We start from the raw sequence: 17,704 nt of genomic DNA, 5'->3' as shown, positions 1-17,704 counted from the left end.
TTCCACTAGCCAGCCTGTGTTCACAGGCCACTGAAAGACTAGGAGCCTGGGGGAGGTGAAAGGTTTTTTTTTGCCCTTCTTGAAGTCTTTTTTGAAGACATATGATTGGCCATGTTCGAACATGGGATACAGAACTAGATGGACCTTCAGTCTCATCCAGCAGAGCTCTCCTTATGCTCTCTGTCTCCTAGAGTCGAAAGAACTGTGCATATTCCAGAAGCAGGCAGCTATTTGGAGTTTGATTCTCGGGGATGAACGGCAAGCTCCAAACGGTTACCTGGGGAAGTTTCCCCTCAGCATCCTTAAAGCCAAGAGAACCCACTTGGCTCATTCAAGCTGCCGGGCTGCTTCCAGGCAGCAGGGAGCAAGCTGGACTCTTAGGAGCGCCCTTCCCCTGAACCCTGAACAGATTGTCTCCTTGTTGTTCATGCCAGCCTCCCGCTTGCCGAAATCTCGACACGCGTCTCTGCATGACGGAGCATGCTTGGCAACCCAGCAGGCTGATGATTCACCCTTTTTCTTGGGAGCACAGGATGTGCGGGGAGGGAAGAGTGTTCAAGAGTGTGATTGAACCTCTGAGCGCATATACCGGAACCTGTCTCAGGCCACCTTCCAAGGAGAGAGTGCTGGCAGCAAGCTGAAAGGAGCTCGTTCGTTGGCTGCCTGTGACCAGGGTGGGCAGGCCTGCCCAGTATAATTGGCAGCTACTGAGTGGTAGGGTAAAAGTTATGCAGGTCTTATGGGTGGTGGCTGTGAGAATGCAGGGCAAGGCCTGGCAAAGTCACGTTGAGTCAAGTTAGGAGCTGTGAGGCAGGTGTGTGTGTGAAGTGCAGTTTGTTTTCCACCCTAAAACCCATTGGCTGTCTTCACAGAAATGCTACGTTCTGTGACTTGTATAAATTATGCAAACTAAGGTTTTGCATGAGAGATATGCATATATTTATCTCCTACGTTGCATCATTCAAAAAATTAATAAATCTAAACATGGGCTATAGAAAGCCTACTCAGCCATCCATATTGCACCTGAAATTTCAGTCGGGCAGTGTTCCTGCATGTGTTGAAGCATATCTTTGTAACGATGAGGTCTAGGAACGCGGTTTAACAGATTCTTAGGAAGCTGAATTCTGTGCTTATATGCCACAGGATTTTGCATTCGTGTGGGATTTTAGTGTACACTACACGGCCGCCTTATTCCACATGTGTATTGTGAAAACACTGGGAAAGGTGGGCAGAAACTTTAATTTTGAGCCTGCCCCCTGGGGAAGCCCTTTCTCTTCTTTCCTACCCCCAGAATCCATCTAGAGGAAGAAAGGGGTCCTACTCCTACTCCTAGGGAAGTCAACATCTTACAGCATTGGGTACCCTGGTACTTTGGATTATTTATTTGCATGTAATTTGAAAGCTATTAACCTACTCCTGTAGGCAACAAATGATCATTTTAGTCATCAAAGCACCTACGATGCAAATGAGAGAATATACCGGTAATAAATACAATATCAAGTCAGGTAGAAATGCAACATCAGCTCCAGTGTTGTGTTCGCATAATTTCGGGGTGATCTGCCTGAGACTGCCTGTTTAATATTTGATGGTACCTGCTTTCCCCCCCCCCACACCTGTGTGTTCCACCCAGGACTACCTTAGGCCAGGGGTGGCTTACTGACTGACAGCCAGGATACCTGTCTCCTGGTAGGGCTGCCATCAATGTTGTATTCATGTTGCAAGAAACAGACCCTGGAATGCTACGTTCTCTTCTGGATAGTGTCTTACATCTTGCTGGGCCTGAGGACGTGTGCTCCATAATTGCAAAGCCCTTTTGAAGCAGACTGCTCTCTCCTCCTCACCCCACCCATTCCCTAAAGCAGGGGTGGCTAACCAGCTGTCCTCCAGATTTTGTTGTACTACAACTCCCAGCACCCTCCCTCCCTGTTGGTCAGGCGAGAAAGATCTGAAATATTTCCTTGAAGCTTGAATTCGTTTTATTCTGAATTGTTTTGTTTGATGTTTTAATGTGTTGTTTGTTTATTAAATTTATATACCGCCTTTCCTCAAAAGATCTCAGGGCAGTTCACAGCAGGGTGGATAAAAATCAATGATTTTTTTAAAAAATGGATTTTTTATTTAAATCGGGGTGTTTTTTTTAATAAAATGCTTTTTGAGGAAAATATATTACCATCCAAAGGTTATTCAATCATGAAATAAAGATTAGTTTTTTAATTATGTAGAATAAGGCTGTATATGTTTAATTTTTTTGGTAAATAAATTCCATTAATCCATTCACAATGTCATTTATGCTCTTCCAGAGGCTTTTGTAAGATTATTGGGCAGTTTCTCTGCCTACAAGATATTATCACAGATTCTTTGTTTACTTTGGCAGTTCTCAAAACTGAATGTGACTCAGCAGAGATCACATGCCTCTTCTTCACAACAAAAATGTTATAACATGAACAGAGTTGAGAAAAAGACCTTAATCCTATTGTTCTACAAACCTATGAATACAGAATCAACCCCTTCAGTGTTAAGTTTCAAGAAGTTCAGTGAATAGAATAGAAAAAATACTTTTCTGATTGTTTGGAGTGGAATGGATCTAATAAATCTATTTAAATTGTTATTATTAAGGTAATGATTATTTTTCTCCTTCCTAAGTACAACAGAAAAGTTGTCCAAATATGAATGATTAACCTATTAAACTGGGGATAAAAAAACTTAATATGAAAAGTTGTTATTCTAAAAATCTTAATCTACTTGCATATTAAAGTTATACCAGCAAGAATTAGTCTTTATGTAGAAAACTGTGATTTAAATCAAGCCTTACTGACTAGTGATTTAAATCAAATCCACCCTGGTTCACAGAATAAAATACAAGATAAAACACAAGTAGATAATTAACCCAAAACAACAAAACGATAATCCCATCCCCTTCCCATAGACGCATTTAAAAGGCTGTAGAATATTAATCAACCCAAGGCCTGGTTGAGGAGGGGCATTTTTGCCTGGCACCTAAAAATAATTGTGCCAGGCGAACCTCCCTGGGGAGAGCATTCCACAGACAGGGAGCCACTACAGAAAAGGCCCGTTATCGTTTTGCCACTCTAGTCCTCACGAGGAGACACATGAAGAAGGGCCTCAGGTGAGGAGCGCAGGGTCCGGGATAGTTTATATGTAAACTGCTTTGAGATTAGTTCTTTAAAATATAAAGCAATATAGAAATAATAATAAATTTATTTCCGGGATGGGAATGGTGCCTAGACATTCCATTGTGGCAGCTGCAACCTATGCTTAAGGTGCCATTTGGCGATTAGCTTACATATCTGAGTTTCTATCACTGAGCTTGCCGAGCCTGGGCCAGATGGATTCACAGTGAGCTGGGTTGTGTGTTCTGTGTGTGGAAAAGCACTTAAGCTGTTGGCATCTGGCTGAGTCATATCTCTGTTGTGCGTGTCCCTCAGTTTACACAAGATTTGAGTAATTTGAAGAATGTGGTTGATCCTGAGTCCAGTATTGATGCTCCTTGATGCTTCGGGCAACAGAGTTAGACTGGGGTGACATTGTGATAAGCCAGTTGTTGACCCCACAACTACGTATTGGCTAAATATATTCTTTAGCTGTGATTCCTGCATTGCGGGGAGTTGGACTAGATGGCCCTTTGGGGTCCCTCCCAACGCTACAATTCTGTACGTTTATACTTAGTGTTGTCCTCCCTGGACATTTCTGTTTCCATATTTCATTCCTATCCTGCCTGCTCTCCATTGAGCCCAGGGTGCCATTTTCTTTCTCCCCACCCCACCCCCCAAAAGACCCCATTGATGCAATATCCCTGTGATGGAAGAGGGAAATAACTGAGGGAGCCAGTGTGGTGTAGTTGTTTGTGTCGGACTAGGACCTGGGACACCAGGAATTGAATCCCCAGCTCACTCATTCTCGGGTCTAATCTACCTCACAGGGTTGTTGTGGAGATGAATGAGGAGGGGGAGAAGCAGGTAAAACACCAAAGATACATGGAGAAAAAGTTGAGATATACATGGAATAAGTAATCTAGCTGACACATTCGTGGCGCGTTGGCCCATCAATGGCTACTAGCTGTGATGGCTGTATGCTATCTCTGGGGTCATCAGCAGGATGCCCCTGAGTTCCAGTTTCTGGAAATGGCAAGCGGGGAGAGGTGCTGCAGAGCTTAGATCCTGCTTGCGGGCTTTCTCATAAAGCAGCATCTGTTTGGCCCCTGTGAGAACAGGGTGCTGGGCTAGATGCCCCCTTTCCCCCCGCTCCATGGCCTGATCCAGTTGCAGGGTTCTCCACCTGGCCAGGTATATAGCTGGGCAGGGTTTTCTTTGAGCAGCTAGGAGGATTGTTTCATAGCGGAGCTCGTCATGTCTTCTGTTTCTTTCTTGCAGGGACACCCGGGACAGCAACACTTAAAAAAACACTCGAGGTAAGTTGCAGTTGTGGGGGGGTGGGGAACAACAAGAAGTAAGACGGCTGCATTCAAAGGATTGCAGGTGTGGGTTCTGAAAGCTCTGCTTTCTTAGAATCAAAACAAAATAAAAAATAAAAAAATTCCTTCCAGTAGCACCTTAGAGACCAACTAAGTTTGTTCTTGGTATGAGTTTAAGTGTGCATGCACATGAAAGCTCATACCAAGAACAAACTTAGTTGGTCTCTAAGGTGCTACTGGAAGGAATTTATTTATTTTTTATTTTGTTTTGACAATGGCAGACCAACACGGCTACCTACCTGTAACTGATTCTTAGAATCAGTTTGCTAACCATCAGTCAGTCAACACCAGTTTTCTATATGGGTACCGTGTGCAGGAGAGGAATGTTCGGTGCACAGAACATCTTGCCCCCAAATAAGCAGGCACTTTAGGCCAAGGATCCCGAATATTGACTTGGTTTGATGTATTCGTGTATCACCCTCCATATAAATACAGAGTGGGCGCCCAGTCTTCGCCCTTAGGAATATATTTGCGTGCATTTTCCTGGGGAAAGACACAGTTGTCCGAGACATGCTGATTTTGGCTACAAAACAGCAACCCATCCGTGCCCTCTTCCTGACAGGTTGGGATTCCCTCCTGCTTTATAACAGCTCTCCAGAGCAGAAAAACATCAGGCGCTGAGTGCACACCTTTCACACCAAGGGGTCATCAGACTTGTCTCCTCTCCCCTCTGTGTCTCCTTGCTCTTGCAGCTAAACACATCCCTGCCTATGGCCTCCACTCTTTCAGCTCCTCCCCACTCAGCTGTCTGAAGGCCCGCTGCTCCCTCAGTTTGTTCATTATGCTGCCCCATAACCCCTAGAAATGCCTCTCAGAACACTTGGGTGCTGCTGTGTATTTCCACTCCCCTTAAACCTCACATTTTCTTGAAATTCTTACACAATCCCTAGTCTCCATGTCCCCCTGCAACTCAAGTACTAAATAGGTATGATTTTTGTTTGTTTGTTATCTTACTCCATTTATTCCTCCCCGTGTGGAATTTTGACATTCTACCTGCCCCTGACCTGAAAAAAGCACATTCCTCTCTTGTTTACCCCACCTTAATTTTCCTCCCTTTTCTCTTCTGTACCTGTTGTTGCTGTTGTTATTACAGTTTATATCCTGCACTCCCTCCCAAAGTAGCCGAGAGTGGTGAACGCATCAATAATATAAAATATTTTAAAACATCATAAAAGTAAAAAAAAAAGTTATACAAACAGTGATCTCAGGGTTGTCGGCAGCAATATCTTTTCAAGCATCGGATGTTAAAAACATTAATATGAATGATTTTCAATTCCTCCTAAAAGTCAGTAATGAGGGAGACAGGCACACTTCATCAGGGAGGGCATTCCAAAGCGGAGAACCACCACTGAGAAGCCCAGTCACGGGTCAGTGGCAACCAGGCAGTCCCCAGCGTCTGTACCACCATTAATAAATTGGAAGAGGAATAAGAGGAAAAAGGACTCCTGCCAATAAAGGATCTGTAGGGTACAATCAGTGTCTAGATTGTAAGCCAGTTGGGGCAGGGATCTGTCCTTTCTGTTATAAAGCCCCATTGCTTTATAAAGTGTATGGATGACTCTAGAACAGATGCTAGAACAGCCCCCTCCCCAAATCATAGCATTGTAGAGGTGGAAAGGACCACAAGGATCGACCCCAGTGATGCAGGACTCTCTTGCCCAATGTGGGACTTGCACCCACGACCCTGAGATTAAGAGTCTCATGCTTCTGCAACTGAGCTATCTCAAATATGCCAAGTCCCATTTTTCTTTCCCTCTGCTTATGCCGTTGGTCGGCAGCTAGCAAACCTATGGGCCTAATCAAGCCCCTGAAGTTTTATCATCCGTTGTCAGCCAGGGATAGTGAGTCTTGAAACATACAGGATGATACCTAAAATCTCACTGAAGCCTGTATTTCACCTCTCCCCCACCCTTTTTTCTTCTTCTTCCGATTCCAGTTGCCAGGTGCCTCTGGGCACTCCTCACAGACAATCAAGAAAGGCCACAGGGGTGTGGATTCCACCGGCGAAACCACGTACAAGAAGGTAAGTGCTCTTTTCCACCCCTCTGTGTCTCTGTCTCCTTCTCTCTCCCTCCAGTGTGTGTTTGTGTGTGCATGTCCCTCCCTCCCCTTCCGCCCCTCCTCCCTAAGCAGATTCCGCCCAGCAGCCTCCAGCACCTGAGTCACCCGGCTGAGCATAAAAGGCTGGAGCAATCCAGGTAAACGTCAAAACTTTGCAAGCAGCTCTTGATGGCCACATGTCGGGAGATCCCAGGGGCTCAAAGGCTGAACCGTCCCACTGCGGCGTCACTGTCCCAGCACAGAGATTTCTCTTAAGTCTTTGGAAAGAAGGTCCCCGACTTTCCCCCCCGCCCCCATTTCAGGAGTTTCTCAATTCCCCCTTGATATCGGGAGACAGCACTGGCCAGCCAACCTGGGATTTCCTGCTCCTTTTTGAACCACACTATGGTGGACACGTATCTCTCTTGCCGGCATGCGGACTGAACGTGGGACTCTTCGGGACCCAACATAGTTTGACGTTGAACAGTTATGCTCCAGCTCGCTCTGACCCGGAGCCAATTCCCTGCACCTGGATGAAATGGAGATTGACACGATCAGTCCGTTCCGACGCCTGTCTTTTTCTGTAAGTTGCGGCCGCCTGGGTGGGGATTGCCGATCTCTTCTGGGATTCAAAACATGTGCAAAAGACTGTGGCGACAGGGAAGGGAGGAACTTGCAGATTGTAGTAGAGAGGAGACACTCCTGGCATTTGGGAAGAGTTCTTGCTAGTGCTCCCAACATGGATGAGCTCCCTCATAATTTCAGAGTACTTCCTCTTGACATTTACTCGGAGGCTCTTGACTTCTGGCACTGAAGATCAGGCTACAAATATTTATGTTCCTTTTTTCATTTGTGCGCTCTGGAATCTCACTAGGGCAGCTGTGCTCGAGAGAGAGAGATCCACTTCCTGTTTCCTTTTGATCTCTTGTTTTGCATGTTTACCGGCACCCTCCTTCCCCCAAGGCGGTGGGGGTTGGCTTCTTCTTGTGTGGTGTTTGCTCTTCTAGCTCTTCAATGGCAATGGCAAATATTGCAACCCCACACGCCTGTTTGTAAATCAAGGTAGGCACTGAAACTTGTAACCAAGAGCGGACGGCCTTTGGTGTGGATTTTTTTCCCCTGGGGTCACCTTCCGTCCTGCCACATATGACCCATCTCCCTAGCTCAGCCTCCCAGTATCAGTCTGTTTATTGGACAGGCATGGGCGATCAGAGTTCTGTGACACAGGCTGTGCCTGTTGCTCAGTTCTGCTTTGCGAAGTGCTTGATAGTACGGGCAGTTAGGTCATGCAGAGTCTTCCAGCACCTCACAGGTCACCGCTAGTTCTATTTCTTAGCCCAAAGGTACCTAGCGTCGTGCTGTCTGGATGCTGTGGTGTCAGACCGCAGCTGCCATCGTCCCTGACCATTGATCATGCTGGCTGGGGCTCAGGGGAGCTGGGAGTCCCAACAGCATTTGGAGGTTCCCATGCTGGCTACCCACGTCCAAGCCTTTACATATATTGGCTCAGGGATCCTTGACGACAACCCTGTAGAGCGGGTCCAGTTTGCTTTCCCTGTGTTTCAGATTTAGAGAGGCTGAAGTGGAGAGAGTAGGGTTTTAGCTGAGGGAGTCGGTGGCTGTGGAAAGGGCTGTAGCTCAGTGGGTGGAGCATCTGCTTTGCATGCAGAACGTCCTAGGTTAGTATCTCCAGGCAGGGCTGGGAAAGACACCCTGCCTGAAACCACGAAGAGTAGCTGCTAATCAGTGCTGACATTACTGAGCTAGATGGATAAGGGACTTGATATAAGGCAATTTCCTATTAAAACTACTGTAGTCCTTTGTTCAGAACCATGAGGACTAGGATCTTACTTATTTTTAGGTGGAGCATCTGCAGAAGGTCCCAGGTTCAGTCCCCAGTGGCATTTCCAGGCAGGGCTGGGGAAGACTCCTTCCCTGCAACCCTGGAGAGCTGCTTCCTATCAGTAGAGACAGTACTGAGCTAAATGGACCAAGGGCCCTACTCAGTATAAGGCAGCTTCTTATGTTCCTATTTAACCTCTTTATTTTTATTTATATATCACCATCTGTGTGCATGGAACTTTTTCCACACTGTATATATAAATTGTCTATAATCCAGTGGTATGCCATTATTCCAGCTGCATGTGCTTGCACTTGGCTAAAGTGGATTGTGGGGGTTAAGAGGCAGAGGCTTTGCAGAAAGGGTGGGCTTTTGAGGAGGGGTCTGAAGGTAGCGTCGCACAGGTACTTCTAAAGCAGGCATCCCCAACCTGCGGCCCTCCAGATGTTTTGGCCTACAACTCCCATGATCCCTAGCTAACAGGGATGATGTGGTCAGGGATGATGGGAATTGTAGTCCAAAACATCTGGAGTGCCGAAGGTTGGGGATGGCTGTTCTAAAGGCAGTTCCACACCCCTTTGAACTAGCTGGGGGAGGACTTCTGACTCTGCACAGTTAGGCACAATCTCAGCTTGACACCCTTCTTCTCATCCATAAGAAATGCAATCACTTCCCTCTCTAGCTTCTGAGGTTCCCACTGTTTAGCCTGTCTCCCTAAGAGTTAGAAACTGGGTGGTGGTGGTGGTTGTTTTAAAAAGCCTTGAGGTTCTCGAGACTTGGGTTTCTGCAGCACACATTGCTAGATTCTACTCTGGTGTAGTTCAGTAGCAACGGCTGCTGAGCTTCTTGTTATCTTCTCTCCCACCGTGCCCGCCTCCCCCCCCCCCCCAAAAAAAATCCTCCAGCAAGGAACAGGACTGGTAAGCAGTCCTAACCTTACAATTATCCCTGTGTAGATGAGTCTCCAAGGTGGAGCTGCCTCCACCTTGGATCTTTATCTCAGCAGATTAAAGAGTGAAGCTGAAGCTTTTTTGTCTGACATTGGAGACGAATGATGGCTGTCGAAGGGAGGTCACAGGGTTGGGACAGGCGGAAAAACCCCAGCACCAATTTGGCTGGGATCTTCGAAATCTGATCTTGGCTCTTAGGGAGTTTGCATTGGGATGGGAACGCGGAAAGGAACAAGGAGGGGGGGGGATTTCCCCACGAGCAGCTTGTACTGTTGCTAGGAGCCCTGCAAGGAAACTCACTCTCTCAAGAACCATTCGGCACCAGCCTTGCCAGTAGGCCCACTTTCCTATCTCCTGTAGTGTGCAGGAATCTCCCCTAAGCACCCGGCCTGGAAAACTTGCCCCTCGTTTTCATTTTCTTTTAAGGTGACAAATGTCTAACCTGGGTAAAGTAGGAGTTTGAAAAGGTTTCCAGCCAAGGCAAGAAGTTTTACCTCCTTCTAACCCCATGTAAACCAGCACCATTTTTTCCTTGAGTGTTGTCTTGCAGTGGCGCCGCCTGATAACATCATGGGCCAGTATTTCGTTTGGGGGGGCAAATTGAGCTGCCCGGATGGGCCCTGCTCTCTGCATACCTGCTCTGTCTGGGGAAGTGAAACCCCAGCCAGAGCAGGATTATCCCATTTTCCCAGACCCAGGAACCACCCACCGTTTCTCTGTCTTGTCAAGATTCAGTTTTGGTTTATCAGCCTTCCTTCAGCTGCTGCAGAGTCCACAAATGCCTGTCCGCAGGCACAATCGGATACTATGTTCTGCCTCCACTCGGGGCTGGGGGCCTCTAAACGGCAGCTACTGGGAATGGCAAGTGGGGGGAACGCTGCTTTTGGGCCACTATGAGATCAGGAGGCTGAGCTAGACAAGCCTTCAACCTGATCTAGTAGGGCTCTTCTGAGCCCTACGCAAGGCATAGCGAAACGGGAATTCACTCCTACGTGTATGGCTGCCAAGTTGGATGGCTTCAGAAGGTTTCTAGAAGGTTCTCAGTGGCTACTAGCTGCCATGGCTATCTTCTGCTTCTACTCAGAGGCAGCAATATGCCTCTGAATGCCTGTTGCTAGGAACCACAAGAGGAGAGAGTTGCTGTTGCGCTCGGGAACAGCTTACTGACTTTCCATCGGGGCATCTGGTTGGCCACTTCAAGAACTGGCTGCTGAACCAGGCGGGCTCCCTTTGGCCCGATTCAGCTGCGGTGCCCTTCTTGGGTTCTTACGCATTCGCGAAGGATAGCAAACTCTTGCCAACACCCCTGATAGCTAAGTGGAACCTCCGTGTACAAAGGAAGTCTACCAAGGCTGGATGCTAAGGGCAAAAGGGAGGTGATTTTTTTTCTCCTTTGCGGCTGACTTGTGCGTTTCCCAGAGGCGCACAGCCTGGCTGTTGTTAGAAATGAATTGCCGAACGAGACGGAACTTGAAACCAGTGAGGCCGTTGTCGGGGTGCGTCCTTCCATCACATTCTCAGACAGGCCCGATAGAAAACAATGAATAATTTTGGGCACCACGCATCAGGCTTGCCTGGGCGCACCCATTCCCCCAGACGACCATGTGTTTTGAATAGAGCTGGTGTGTAGTTTTTCTCCTCGGTCCTGCTACATACACAGATTTATCTTGTTTCTCCCTTTTGTGAATTCCTCTGTTTCACAGCATTCAAAACTGGTTGTTGTTTTGCCTCTCCTATCCCCATCAACGTTCTGCATGCCTCTAACTTAAGTCAGGCGTGGGGAGGAGCCTTTGCCCCCCCCCCGGATGTTGCTGAACTACAACTCCCATCATGATCCCTCACCATTGGCCCTACTCGCTGGGGCTGATGGGAGCTGCAGTTAAGCAACACACAGACTTAAGGGTTGTTCTTGGTTACAGCCCATAGTCAGTGAGGGGCGAGTTTAACTATGAGCCTTGATTCAGACATACTGCACCCCAAGGAAGATAATCTGAAGTCTGTTTAGTATCTCCCATGTTCCGTCTTAAATCTCTCATAAACGACAGGCTTTGGGACTGTTCAGCATTTTCTTTCTATCCCGTCTCCCACCTTTTGCTTAGCGTTCTTCCTGAAGAAGAATTTTGACAACTCAAAAGCTTGCTCACAATAGTTTGTCCGTCTAAATAAAGAGGTTTGGCCTTATTGTGACTTTGGCATTTCCTCTAATAGACCAACACAGCTATCTATATCTTTCCTAGCAAATTGGTAGCCCTGGCCAAGGGCCGTCAGTTACTTTCTCAAGGGCCTTTTCTTCCACTCCCTGCCCCCTTTTCATCTTGCCTTCTTGTTGGTTTGTTTTTATGTGTGTAAGCCTAATGCCAGGACACCACCACCCTCTCCTTCTCTTGTTAAATATTTGCGAGCCACAGTTGGAGGCGATAATTGTCCAAAAAGCCAGATAAAAGTATAGTATGTAAGCGCTTCTTGCAGACGGAGACGCCTGGAGCCATTTGGAAGATAAGTAGTGATCTGATCTGGGCTTGGCAGTAGCAGATATATATTTACCTGGATTTTGTCTTAAATGCATCAGCTTTTATGGGTTTTTTTTGGGGGGGGGGGGGATGGTTTGCGTCATGAGGTTCCAGCAGAGTTCCCAAGGCAGATTCATTTCATTTCATTTTTTAATCAAAAGGATGTGTATATTGCTTTTTCTTTTAAGGAAAGCCAAAACGCAGCCATAAAATCTCAATTAAAATACCAGAATGAGCACCTTGAACTTGGCTTAGTAGCTAACTGGCAGCCGGCGCAGTTCTTTTCAGCACCAATGTTCTGCATGCATTGTAAGAAGCTCCGCCGAGCAAAAGCCCGTTGCCATGTTCTGCACCGGCTGGATTTCTTTTATTATTTTGCACACTAAACTGCCTATTTAAAAATGCAACAGAAAGTCTTGCAGAACCTTTCTTGAAAGGCTGATGGATTTATCGCAGCAGAAGCTTCTGCAGACTGTAGTTGAACTGTGAAATTCACTCCCACAGGAGGAAATGATTGCTTACAGCAGATGCTTTAAAAGAGGATTAGACAAATTCATGGAAGAGGAGAGGGCTATTGAGGGCTGCTAGCTGGGATGGCAATGCTCTGCCTCCACTGTTGGAGGCAGCAATTGCTGGAAAACACAGCAGGGGAGAGGGGTCTTTTGCTCAAATGATCCTTATGGGTTTCCCACAGGCATCTGGTCTGGTTGACCACTGAAAGAACAGGATGCTGGACTAGATGGGCCATTGGCCTGATCCAGCAGGCTTTTATGTTTGTACCTCATCAGACGTAGGTGTTTTCTTCAGTTGGTAGGTAGCTTAAACATCAGCGTAGATGGGGAAGGGGAGATGGCAAACTGGTGGGTCACTTGGCACTGAAATGTAAGCAGCACAGCTTGTGATAATTCACTAAGTGCACCTTCACAACAGCAATACTGGGTAAGGGTAGGATAGCTCCAACACAGCCTTTCCCAAGCTGGGGCCCTCCAGATGTTTTGGACTAGGGGTAGGCAACCTAAGGCCCGTTGGCCAGATGTGGCCCAATCGCCTTCTCAATCCGGCCTGCGGACGGTCCGGGAATGAGTAGAATGTGTGCTTTTATTTAAAATGCATGTCTGGGTTATTTATGGGGCATAGGAATTCATTAATTCCCCCCCCCCCATATAGTCCAGCCCACAACATGGTCTGAGGGACGGTGGACCAGCCCACGGCTGAAAAAGGTTGCTGACCCCTGTTTTGGACTGTAGCTAGCATAGCCGCATCTTGTGGTCAACTCTAGTTCAGCAGTGTTGTGTGAAGTTCTCATAAGAATAAGACCCCTGAATCAGGCCAGTGGCCCATCTAGTCCAGCATCCTGTTCTCACAGTGGCCAACCAGATTCCTTTAGGAAACCTTCAAGCAAGACCTGAGCCTCCAAGAGCAACTCTCTCTCTCCTGCAATTTCCAGAAGCGGATATTCAGAAGCATTAGTGCCTCTCACCATGGAGGCCGAGCAGAGCTATCCTGGCTAGTAGCCGTTGATAGTCATAAATTTTAAAACCATCCAAGTTGGTGGCCATCCCTGCTTCCTGTGGGAGCAACTTCCATAGTTTAACTATCGTTTTTTTTAATCATTTTTATTTGATTTTACAAATATAAATTTATAACAATACCAAATACATTTCCATATAAAGAGATTTCTCTGAATCTCGATACTTCCTCCCCATCTCCTCCATGGGTCCTATTGTCAATATTTTCAGCTGCATGTTATTTCATAATCTATATCATGGGTAGGCAAACTAAGTCCCGGGGGCCAGATCCGGCCCAATCACCTTCTAAATCCGGCCCGCAGATGGTCCAGGAATCAGCATGTTTTTACATGAGTAGAATGTGTCCTTTTATTTAAAATGCATCTCTGGGTTATTTGTGGGGCATAGGAATTCGTTCATTTCCCCCCCCCCAAATATAGTCCAGCCCCCCCACAAGGTCTGAGGGACAGTGGACCGGCCCCCTGCTGAAAAAGTTTGCTGACCCCTGATCTATATTTTATATCTATCCATGTTGTTCATAGTGTTTGTTACATTACAAGTGAGATTAAAACCATGCTAATGTTTTCATCTGCATGCAGTGGTCTCCTAAATAAATTATGAACTTTTCCCATTCTTTCTTGAAGTTTTTGTCCCCTTGGTCCCTGAGCTTTTCCAGTGAGTTTTGCCATTTCTGCATAGTCTTAACAGCTTGGCTTGCCATTCCTCTCTGGTAGGGACTCTTTCTTCTTTTCATCTCTGGGCTAGTGGCATCTGTGCTGCTGTTGTCACATACATAAAGAGTACCTTTTCTCTTCCTTTGGGATACCAGTACCTATAATTCCTAATAAAAAGGCATCTGGTTTGTTTTTTTACAAAAGTTATTTTAAACATTTATTTTCAGTTCATTATATATCATTTCCCAGAAAGTCTTTCTTGCCTTACATGACCACCACATACCTGTACCATAAAAGGCACCTTCTTTTTCTTCACAGTTTAACTATCAACAGCCTTATTGTCCACAATTCTCCCTTTCCCATTCTCCTACAGAGGAGTTTTCAACCTTAAAAAAAAAAAAGCTTTAATCAGCGGGGTTAGGGTAAAATTTGGAGTTTCCGAAAGTGTGGTAGAATGCTGACGTTCTTCGCTTGTGTCCAAAAGAAAGTGCTTGGAGGTATCTTGTGGAATCCTACAAAGGAGACACTTAACGCTGGTTCTCTGTTTCCCCCTCCAGACAACTTCGTCGGCCCTCAAAGGTGCCATCCAGCTTGGGATCACCCACACGGTGGGGAGCCTGAGCACCAAGCCAGAGCGAGATGTCCTCATGCAAGACTTCTACGTAGTGGAGAGCATCTTCTTCCCGGGGCAAGTGTTTTTCACATTTTTCAGTTGTCCCTATCTTGAGTGCAGGCAGTGGGGAGAGCATGGGAGAAGGGAGTCCAGCGACACTTTTTTAAAAATGGCAAAACCAATAGAAATAAAACACGCACCAAGCTTCTAGATTCAGGTAGGTAGCCATGTTGGTCTGATGCGGTCGAAATAAAAATAATAAAAAATTGTCCAGTAGCACCTTATAGACCAACTAAGTTTGTTCTGGTATAAGCTTTCGTGTGCATGCACACTTCTTCAGATTCAGGTATCTGAAGAAGTGTGCATGCACACGAAAGCTTATACCAGAACGCACCAAGCGCTCACCCCTGGGAGAGTCTGTGCTTCGCACGCAGAAACTCCCAGCTTCAACCTCTGGCATTTCCATCTCATGGAGCAGGTTCTAGGACATACCGGTATGTTGCTTGGCTCGAGACCCAGGAAACAGAGGATGCTACCTAATACCTAGTCAGACCACTGGTCTGACTAGTTTAGTATTGTACACACGGACTGGTAGCAGCTCTCCTGAGTTGCGGGCAGGGGACATCCCCAGCCGTACCTGGAGATGCCAGGGATTGAACTTTGGGAGCCACCAGCAATCTTACATACCACCAACTTTTCCTCTAAAAATAAAGTAAGATTCTAGTCCTCATGGTTTGGAATGAAGGAATATTTTAAACAAGAAGCTGGTTGAGTCAGACTATTGATCCATCTATCTCAGTGTAGTCTACACCAACTAGCAGCTACACTCCAGGGTTTCTCGAGGGGATTCCCCCCCCCCAAAAAAAACCCTACCTGCAGATGCCATAGGGATTGAACCTGGGACCTTCTGCATCAAAAGCAAGTACTCTACCACTCAGCCACAGCCCTTTCCATAAAACATGCCCCTTCCCTGAAAGTTGCTGCTCACACAGGGGTGAAGGCATGGCTCAGTGGGCCAGTGTGGGCCAACGATGCTCCTTAGGGCCTTTCCAGAACCCTCTGCGCTGTGTACCAGTTTCATAGCAGAGCTACAGATACAAACACACTGATACTGAAAGTGACCCTGCAGGTGGAAGGTTTGAGAACCAGCTGCTTTTAGCAGATGGCGGTGACTCTGAAAGAGCACAGTACTCATTTGCCTCTGTCCTCTCAATCTCCAGTGAAGGCAGCAACCTCACCCCGGCCCATCACTACAACGATTTCCGCTTCAAAACCTACGCTCCTGTCGCCTTCCGCTATTTCCGTGAACTGTTTGGGATCCGGCCAGATGATTACCTGGTGAGTGGAGGCAGGTGCCCGATAGTATTTTTTTTTAAAGCATACTCCATCTTCACTCCAGACAGAGATGAGTTGCGACAGGGTGTAGTGGGTAGATTTCAGTCTGACTGCTGTACTTAAAAGGGGCAGAACAGAGGTTCCTCTGGTGGGGTGATCCAGGTCAGTCTCTGTACACTTTGAGCGGCATTGAGTTGGAACAAGCAACTCCCTGAGCGTTGGGAGAAAGAACGCCACTGGGGTGTCTTTTGGTTGCCTTTCGTTCTTGTGGGGCTGTAACTCAGCCTTGCATGTAAAAACTCTCAGGTTTTAATCCCTAGCATCTCCAGGTGGGGCTGGGGGATTCTCCTTGTTCGAAACTCTGGCATTGTGTCCGGAGAGGCAAGGCTAGAATCCTGTGAGAGTGTGCTTCTCCATTTCTTCTGTTGCCTCCTCTCCCCGCAGTGCTCCCTTTGCAGTGAGCCCCTCATCGAGCTTTCCAACTCCGGAGCCAGCGGCTCCATCTTCTACGTCTCCAGCGACGACGAGTTCATCATCAAAACAGTTCAGCACAAAGAGGCAGAGTTCTTGCAGAAGCTGCTGCCGGGTTACTACATGGTGAGTCAGCCGGGAGGAAGAGCCGAGCGACTTGGGACACGACAGAACAATCCGATGTTGTCTCCCTGGTTTTTTGTTTTCAAAGCAGCATACGATGAATGAGAGTTTTTATTAAATATAATGATGCTTAAAGTACTCTTCATTCTGTTGTTGTTGTTGTTGTTCAGTCGTTCAGTCGTGTCCGACTCTTCGTGACCCCATGGACCAGAGCACGCCAGGCACCCCTATCCTCCACTGCCTCTCGGGGGTGATTTTTTTGGACTTATCCAGCTCTGAACTTGTTATTATCTTTATTTCCCTTTGACTTTGCAATGAGAGCTTTGGTTTTTTCCCCTCCCCCGCTATTGCAGAACTTGAACCAGAACCCCCGGACCCTCCTCCCCAAGTTCTACGGCCTCTACTGTGTGCAGGCTGGCGGCAAAAACATCCGGATTGTGGTGATGAACAACCTGCTGCCCCGCTCGGTGCGCATGCACCAGAAGTACGACCTGAAAGGCTCCACCTACAAGCGCCGGGCTTCCCAGAAGGAGCGGGAGAAGGTCTTCCCCACCTACAAGGACCTGGATTTCATGCAGGATGTTGTCGACGGCCTCTTCCTGGACGCTGACATGTACAGCGCCTTGTGCAAGACCCTGCAGAGAGACTGCTTGGTACGTGGGAGGAGGAAGGTTGTTTCCACCTGAGACTCAGGGGTCACCAGGCAGCTACTGCTCACACTCTGAGTTGGGGCAGCTGGGGCCTCTGAGCAGGTGTGGAGCTTGCAAATGTAAAAAGAGTACTGTGGAACCTCAGTTTTCAAGCGTCTCGGGAGCTGAACAATTCAGAACCCTAACGCCGAAAACCCGGAAGTCATTGCTTCCATTTTCGAACATGCCTTGGAAGTCGGAACAGCTTCTGCTGTGTGTTTTCCCATTTTTTCAGTGGATTTTGCTGAACGGCCATTGATCCTCAGTTTTCGAACGTTTTGGAAGTCGAAGTCTTCCAGAACGGATTACGTTCGAAACCGAGGTTCCAGTGTACTAAAAAAATGGCTAGGAACAAACAACATAACACAGACTCCCCTTTGCTAGCTCAGGGGAAGGAAACTTGATGCTTGCCAAATCTAGCTGGATTCTAGCTCCCATGGAGAGGGGAGGGCCACAAGT

At 47.1% G+C, this 17,704-nt stretch overlaps 1 protein-coding gene across 9 annotated transcripts in view; it reads left to right on the top strand.

The window, feature by feature from the left end:
- PIP5K1A (phosphatidylinositol-4-phosphate 5-kinase type 1 alpha) overlaps positions 1 to 17,704 on the top strand; it is a 42,081-nt gene that overhangs the window by 12,101 nt on the left and 12,276 nt on the right. For 8 of the 9 annotated variants that reach the window (XM_033135828.1, XM_033135826.1, XM_033135823.1 and 5 more), the window contains 6 exons: positions 4,392 to 4,429; positions 6,429 to 6,515; positions 14,572 to 14,702; positions 15,848 to 15,965; positions 16,407 to 16,559; positions 16,910 to 17,209. In XM_033135828.1, coding sequence (XP_032991719.1) covers positions 4,392 to 4,429; positions 6,429 to 6,515; positions 14,572 to 14,702; positions 15,848 to 15,965; positions 16,407 to 16,559; positions 16,910 to 17,209 — 827 coding nt within the window. Of the gene's footprint in view, positions 1 to 4,391; positions 4,430 to 6,428; positions 6,516 to 6,905; positions 7,116 to 14,571; positions 14,703 to 15,847; positions 15,966 to 16,406; positions 16,560 to 16,909; positions 17,210 to 17,704 lie in introns of those variants that run through there. The other variant, XM_033135830.1, reaches the window with a different exon arrangement.

This window comes from Lacerta agilis, chromosome 17 (assembly GCF_009819535.1).
Source record: "Lacerta agilis isolate rLacAgi1 chromosome 17, rLacAgi1.pri, whole genome shotgun sequence".
NCBI lineage: Eukaryota > Metazoa > Chordata > Lepidosauria > Squamata > Lacertidae > Lacerta > Lacerta agilis.
The sequence above is the reverse complement of the archived record's forward strand: the minus strand, read 5'-3'. Positions and strand labels throughout refer to the sequence as shown.